The following is an 8,036-nucleotide window of genomic DNA, read 5'->3' as shown; positions in this document are numbered from 1 at the left end:
TGCTATTCATGCCTACTAATCATGAACAGCGTAGAAGAGTAGGAGGTACCACGATGTAATGGGAGAAGAGAGCTGGAGCACCTAAAGTAAGATGTGTAGAAAGTCTCTCTGGGTAAAATGGGAAGAGACCACTAAAGACACACCTAGTACATCTGCTGTGGGACAAAGTCTGGAAACTTTGTCAGGATCCTTAGAACAATTGTGATCTGATAACATTTCTATGAGACTGGAGCAGTCAGCCCTTGGATGTTTTCAAGTTGAAGTTTCTATTAGTTTATTTTAGTGTACTGAACATTCTACAGAGATGTGTATGTCAGTTTGACAAAGAAAGTGGATTCTAGTGCCTTTGTGGCCTGATTTTGTTCTGGGTATCCTTTCAAACTTAGGTGTGCTGTGAGTTCTGTTGATGTTCCTCTGTGAGGGACATTATTTTCATGTTGCAGGTAAAAATCCTGAGTTTCTTTGAATATATATAGTTAATGCGGAAAACCAATGAGCCAGAATTTGAAAGAAATTAACCTAAGTTTCTCCTAAATAATATGTCTTTCTAAATAAATATAACTGCTTTATTATTTATCTTGGGGGATTACAGTTTGGGAGTTTTTCCAAATTTCTTCTCTTTACTATGGTCAAAAAAATAAACTTATTTATAAATGGTAAGAAAAAAATTACCCACATTAATGGGACAAAACTGAATTTTCCTGTCACCCATTGAATTTTCTACATAAAGCCAGCAACCAAGTTTTGGTAGAGTATTAAATAAAAGTATTGTTAGGAAGAATACTGTTGCCCTAGAGTACATACCTCCATGTTACTGTACCTCACAGCTCTCAGAAACCAATCACCCACATCTGAGGTCAATTCAAAGCCAACAAGTCTAACTATGTCACCAATCTTGCAGTTGACACTGGTCAGGTGTCCAGATACCACCATTTTCATTTCACCTGTGTTATCCTGAATTACATAGCGTATACAATTATTTCCGTTACCTTTCTGCAAAAGAAAATAACATTCATCTTCTGAGAATGTGTCAAAATTTAACACATCAATAAGAAATAATGGGGGGGGGGGGGAGCGGGAGATCCCAGCTGGATCAACAACAGAGAGGGAGAACAAGAAATAGGAGACCATGGTAAAGGAAGACCACATGAGAATAGGAAGAAGCAAAGTGCTAGAGAGGCCCACAGAAATCCACAAAGATACCCCCACAACAGACTGCTGGCAATGGTCGAGAGACAGCCCGAACTGACCTACTCTGGTGATGGGATGGCCAAACACCCTAATTGTCATGCTAGAAACCTCATCCAACTACTGAGGGATCTGGATGCAGAGATCCATGACTAGGCCCCGGGTGGATCTCTGGGAGTCCAATTAGCGAGAATGAGGAGGGTTTATATGAGCGAGAATTGTTGAGACCAAGGTTGGATAAAGCACAGGGACAAATAGCCAAACGAACAGAAACACATGAAATATGAACCAATGGCTGAGGGGTCACCAACTGGATCAGGCCCTCTGAGTGGGTGAGACAATTGATTGGCCTGATCTGTTTGGGAGGCATCCAGGCAGTGGGACTGGGTCCTGTGCTCATTGCATGAGTCGGCTGTTTGAAACCTGGGGCCTATGCAGGGTCGCTTGGCTCGGCCTGGGAGGAGGGGACTGGACCTACCTGGACTGAGTCTACCAGGTTGATCTCAGTCTGCGAGGAAGGCTTTGCCCTGGAGAAGATGGGAATGGGGGGCGGGCTGGGGGGAAGGTGAGGGGGGCGGGAGGGGGGAGAACAAGGGAATCCGTGGCTGATATGTAGAACTGAATTGTATTGCAAAATAAAATTAAAAAAAAAAAAGAAATAATGTGGGTTAACAGAAGGTTGTCTATGTCAAAGCAAATATGTATATTAGTATTAATATACTAAATTAGAATTGTAGGTACAAAGGACATTGAGGTGTCTTAGTAGGTAAGGCTGCTTATTGTCAAGCCTGAGAACCTGAGTTCAATCCCAGGATTCGTGATTTAGAAAACAACTCATTCTCAGAATTGTTCTCTGATCTCCACAGGAGCACTGTGGCATGAGTGCTTCTCCTCAAACCCAGCAGTCGAAATAAAAAATAAATAAATAGATAAATAAAACTTCTTTCTTAAATACTTGGTAAAATTTATCAGTAAAACTTCCTGTACCTGCCATCTTCTTTAAGATAGTTAATAATTGTTGATTCAGTTCTTTAATAAGATTATTTAGTAAATCTGTTTCTCTTTCTGTGAGTTTTAGTAGTTTCTGTTTTTCAAGGAGTTGGCCCATTTTATCTATGTTATCAAATATGTGGCCAATGATTTGTTTAGTGTTCTTTAAAAAAAGAAAAGAAAAAAGTAAGTACACATTTTAAACAATAGAATGACAAGAACCAAACAGGCTAAGATATTTGTGTTGGCAAATTCTTCCTTTGAAATATTCTCTAGAAAAATTGAGTGGCTTCCTAAGTACTGGTGCTAACTTATCAGAAGAGCCAAGATCTTCATTAGCTAAAAGAGGGCAACAAAAACAAAAGCCACAACAAAAGCATATAAGTAAGCAACAACAGCAACAAACAGAACTGGAAACCTTTGCAGGGTTTCTATGAACATTCAGGAGACTTGAGAAGACTGAGAAGAAAAGCTGTAGTTCATTGTGAGCCTAAGAATGACTATGGCAGTTCTCATTGAAATGGATCATATTTAACTAATTGTGCATTCATTCACTCTACTCTATGTCTCTCAAAGGTTAAAACCACATCTTCTAGTTCTGCTCTTTTGTTTGTATTCAATTTACTTATTAGTTGTATAGACTCATGTATGTTCATAGTCATTTAAACAGACTGTAATCATTTAATCAGTACAGATAAAATTGATTAAAAATCCACTGCTGAACACATGTATAAAAGAATACAAAAGGTTATTATAAACACGTGGTGAGGTCAGCCAAGCATGCTCTATTGTGTGGGGTATTGAGACTTAAAGACACTCACTGAGTCCAGAATTACTCAAAGCTCTGGCTTTCATCATCTTCAGTTATAAACTAAGAAATTAAACTGTATTTCTCCAGTCATTTAAACTTCTCTTTGTCTTGATATTTAAAGCAGAAGTCACTTCCTCAAGAAGATTTTGATGTAAAGTAAAGAACAAGGATGAGAACACTTTAAAGACATGGGAGTCAGAATCCCAGTTTTTTGGACATGGCTGCCTTCTAGGGCAGAATTGTCTATTTGGTTTCTTACTCTCAGTGTCTCAACCTGTACCCAGGCTAGCAGTTAGACTCTTCATTTACAATTTAGTTTCCAATAATATGGGTAAGGAAGCTATCAAAGAAATAAAATCTAAAAGGAAAGTGTGCTATAAACTGAACAGCATCTGGGACTAGGATTACTATAGATGGATTGTCATAGCATGGAAAATGAAAAAGGCTATTGATGAATCGCTTTTTAAAGAATTGTCATGATGTTGCCTTGAGAAAAAAACAAATTAAAAGAGATGGTATCACACACCAGAGTTGGAAACTCAGCCTATCTCTCTCTTATACAGAAGGCCTATGTTTCCTGTGTTCAATTGCTTGACAATGTTGCAGTTGCCAAGTTAAGATTTAACATGAGTTTTCAGAAGAAATTTTTCAAAATTTTGGCTTACCCTACATATTTTAAAATCTCCATACACAAGTACTTCTCTTGTTTGCAAGTGAAGATCATGAATTTTAGGATTTGCTTTGGTGTTTTTCTTCAATGTGTCTGAGATACTCATTTTTGAGGTATCAGTCGCTACAGACACACTGGAGGCTTTGTGTATCATCAGAGTTCCATTGCTGCAGAAATAATCTGTGAGAACAATGGGATTCTTCTTGGCGAACATCTCTTGAAGTGTTACATCGAACACCATCACTCTGAAGAATTCGGTCTCAGTAGCCACTGTGGCATGGAACATCATTTTCTCTTCTGTCTGATCATAAATAAATGATTTTGTTGTGCTCAACACCTTCACTCTTTTGGGACCTTTGTGGAAACCATCTTCCTCAGAAGCTTCTTTTGGTTCCATCTTCATTATTGGGCTCTATATAGAGTATACATAGGACAATCAACTACAGTTAAGACAGATGATAAAAAAAAAAACAAAAACGAAAAAAAACCTTTCATCCAATAGAATGGTGAAAATCTAAACAATGTCTGGTTATCTAGATAATGAAGAAATAGAGATTTAGGCAGTAATTCCAGTTTGTTTGATACTAGTTTTACACGGCAGAAAAGTAGAAAAGGGGATTGTATTGGTGGGTTGTTTTTTTGTTTTGTTTTGTTTTGTTTTTTTGTTTTTTTGTTTTGTTTTGTTTTGTTTTGTTTTTCAGTATTTGGGAATGAACCCAAGGCAGCATTCTGTAATCAGAAACTCTTCCTGTGAGCTACTTCATGAACCCATTGCAGCATTTTAAAGATTGGAATTAAAAAACCTTATCCAAAATATCAGCATTGCTTTGCAAAAGGCCATGGGAAGCACCCCAAGGACTTTGCCAATCTGAATGGTTTGGATTAGAAGCTCTTCACATGCAGAGTAATAGGTATGAAGGAGATTCTTGGAGCTGGAAAAGAGGCACAAAGGGACAGCTGATTGATGAACTGTCTCTACAGTGCCCTTCACTTTTCTTTTCCCTCTATCTCTTCCTTCTTTCCTTCTCTTCCTTCCTTCCTTCCTTCCTTCCTTCCTTCCTTCTTTCCTTCCTCCCTCCTTCCTTCCCTCCCTCCCTCCCTCTCTCTCTCTGTCTCTCTGTCTCTGTCTCTCTCTCTCTCTCTTTGTCTCTCCTTTCTCTCTTTCTTTTTTTTGAACCAGGGTCTCATTATTTGTTTTGCAACTTGCAATGTAGACTAGACTTTTCTAGAACCTGCAGAGATCCACCTATCTTTGCCTCCTTAGTGAAAGGATTATAGTATGTGCCTCCACAGCTGACTTTCTTGTACTATTTCTGAATTTCAAGAGAGCAATTTTATGTTATTTTATTTTTAAATTTTTATTATTAAGAAATTTTCTATTCATTTTATATACCAACCACAGATCCCTTCATTCTCCCTCTTCCTGCCCCCCAGCATTTCCCCCGAACCCATTCCCCATTCCCATCTCCTCCAAGGCAAGGTCTTCCATGGGGAGTCAGCAGAGCCTGGTACATTCAGTTGAGGCAGGTCCAAGCTCCTCCCCGCTGCACCAAGGTTGTGCAAGGTGTCATGCCTTAGGCACTGGGCTCCAAAAAGCCAGCTCATGCACCAGGGACAGATCCTGATTCTCCCTGTCTGTGGATCCCCCAAACAGTTCAAGCTAAACAACTGTTTTGAATGTCCAGAGGGCCTAGTCCAGTGCCCTGGGGGATCCACAGCTATTGGTCCACAGTTCATGGATTTCCACTAGTTTGGCTGGTTGTCTCTGTAGGTTTTCCCATCATGATCTCAGTGTCCCTTGCTTATAGAATCCCTCCTCTCTCTCACTGATTGGACTCTTGGAGCTCAGCCTGGCACCCAGCTGTGAATCTCTGTATCTGCTTCCATCAGTCACTGGATGAAGGCTCTATGATGACAGTAGGGTATTCACTAATCTGGTAACCAGAGTAGACCAGTTCAGGCACCCTCTCAACTATTGCTAGTAGTCTAAGGTGGAGTCATCTTTGTGGATTTCTGGGAACTTCTCTAGCATCCTGTTTCTCCCTATTCCCATAATGTCATTTATCACGGTATCTCTTTCCTTGCTCTTCCATTCTGTCTATTTTAAATAGGGGAGGCCTCACAGAGCTGAAAAAGAAATTACAACAGCAATCACAAAAAACCAAGGTATTAGTCAGTATTGGGAGGTACCTGTGAACTTGTATCTTGCTGGGCTATCATGCACAAAACCCAGTTCAGTATCTATTTAGGTTAAAAAATTTTTATAGGGATCATAACTCAGCTTAAATAAATAAAATTTCTTCATGTACAAGAAACATTTCTACATTGAGAAATACTTATTTCTATTGTCTTCAACATACTTTTTATAAATTTATAAGAAGCATGAAACTTTAAATATTCTAAATTTTATCTTAAAAATAAAGGTAAGTTCCCATGGAATCATTTCAATATAACTGTGATATTTACTACTGCTAGTTGCTTTTTGTGTTTATGATCAATCAGGGTACCAGTCTTCTAAATTCAAAGCCTCTTAGAAAATTGCTTTACAAAGCTGGTGTCACTCAAAGCAAAATAATTATTAAATCAAATTGTGTTTTCTCCAGACTTACGCATGTTTCTAATTACATTTAACATTATTATCTATGAGAACAAATAGTGAGATGTGCCAAAGGACATCATGCCCCAAATTATATGTGACTGCTCTGAAATGTCACATATAACACAATGCAATAGAAAGAGTAGACTTATGTAAATTGCAGTCAATGTCTCAAAATACGCACCCAGTGAATGAATGAACACATTAAATAAATTAGTGGGAGGTTTAAGAAGTTCTTTAAAGGTTATGACCATTGTAATTATGTTACAAAGATATCATAAAGGAAACAGTAAATCATAAAATTTGATGAGGAATGGCTGGGAGAGTTTGGTGAATTCCCATAAAGGATCTGAAGTTGACTCACAGCAAGGCCAGGAGCAGTAGCAGGTTGACTCTCAGCCAGGCCTGAGGAATGGCTGGGAGGGGTCTGATGTTGAGCCTCAGCAAGATCTATCCTGATAGGTGAAGTTATGCTAAGTTGGAATTTCGTCTGGGACTGTGTGTCACTTTGTGTAGAAACAGATTTTTTGCTTGAGTTCTTCTGTTTACAAAAGGGGGAAAAAAAAGATTGTTCAACTTTATACCTGAGTAGTTATTTTCTAAATCACAGAGAACACAGGAACATTTTCACTTTCGTTCTTTTCATGGGAGATCTTTGCTCTCGAATTTTTCCTGAAATGACAGCACCTCCACAGAATCCTTTACCATCTATCTTCCAGCTACCCTAACAAAGATTATGAACCCCAGTCAGGAAATGTGTTTTCCATACATTGTTCTCATCATTCTCCACTCTGAAGTTTTCTTTGTGCCCTCCCACCCATTCTTGCCTGTTTCTTCTTATCTCTAGAAGACTGTCCCCAGATCTGCTTTCTTATCACATGGATTCCCCCACCATTACCATTTCTCCCCTCTCTTAAGACTTACTCCTTCCTGCTCATGTTCTCTTTTCTAGCTTTGTTACAATATTCTGGTACATATCTTAAATAATATTTGACAGTTATCTCTTGACTGGCTGGATCATTCATGAACAAGCTGACGGTGGACATTTTTCTTGATTCGGTTGTTCTCACTTCACTTTATACTGTATCTATCTTACATTTTAAAACAAAAAAATTACTCATCTTTATGTCCTCTTTCATTTTTCCCTCAACTATGTTGCAGTATTTTCTTTTTCTTCTCTCTGTGATCAGGGCTTTAACTTTTTTGGTAAATAAATATTTTAATTAATTCATTAAAAATTTAATACAATATATTTTATAGTTTTTGACAATTTTATCCATTATTTCTGTCCCCTAACTGTTCTTGTGTTTTCCACACTCCCTCTCAAATTTATGACTTCTTTAATTATTAATGTTTTATATATAATAGTATATACTTATGTATATGAATGCATATGTGTGTTGTTTATATGTGTTATGACTAGGGCTGACTTGGATCTGATAACCTGTTAGAGGGCTTGTCTCTCAACTCTAGAGAAGACTGATTCTACTTTTCTTTTTTTGTTTTGTTTGCTTCATTTATTTTGTTTTTGAGACAGGGTTTCTCTGTGTAACAATCCTGATTGTTCTGAAACTCGCTGTCTAGAGCAGATTGGCCTCAAACTCACAAAGATTTGCTTATCTCTGCCTCCCAAGTATGGAATTAAAGGTGTGCCTCATCACTGTCCAGGTTGATTCTGTCTTTATTAATAACATTTAATGCCTGTAGCTCTTCATCTGGGGGTAAGGTATGTGAGGTTTCCTCCAGCGAGATTGGAGTGTGAACTGGTATTGCCATTAAGA

At 38.2% G+C, this 8,036-nt stretch overlaps 1 protein-coding gene across 1 annotated transcript; it reads right to left on the bottom strand.

Annotated features, from left to right (window-relative positions):
- Positions 1-737: 737 nt before the first annotated feature.
- Positions 738-6,791, bottom strand: LOC131925765 (interferon-activable protein 202-like). Its single transcript, XM_059281117.1, has 4 exons — positions 6,620-6,791; positions 3,655-4,071; positions 2,176-2,341; positions 738-993 (listed from the first exon to the last, which is right to left on the bottom strand). Exons 2-4 carry the CDS (start codon positions 4,060-4,062, stop codon positions 986-988), a joined length of 582 nt encoding a protein of 193 aa, XP_059137100.1. The 5' UTR covers positions 4,063-4,071; positions 6,620-6,791; the 3' UTR covers positions 738-985.
- Positions 6,792-8,036: the final 1,245 nt, after the last annotated feature.

Source organism: Peromyscus eremicus, chromosome 15, assembly GCF_949786415.1.
Source record: "Peromyscus eremicus chromosome 15, PerEre_H2_v1, whole genome shotgun sequence".
Taxonomy (NCBI): domain Eukaryota; kingdom Metazoa; phylum Chordata; class Mammalia; order Rodentia; family Cricetidae; genus Peromyscus; species Peromyscus eremicus.
This window is presented reverse-complemented; position numbering and strand designations above follow the sequence as displayed.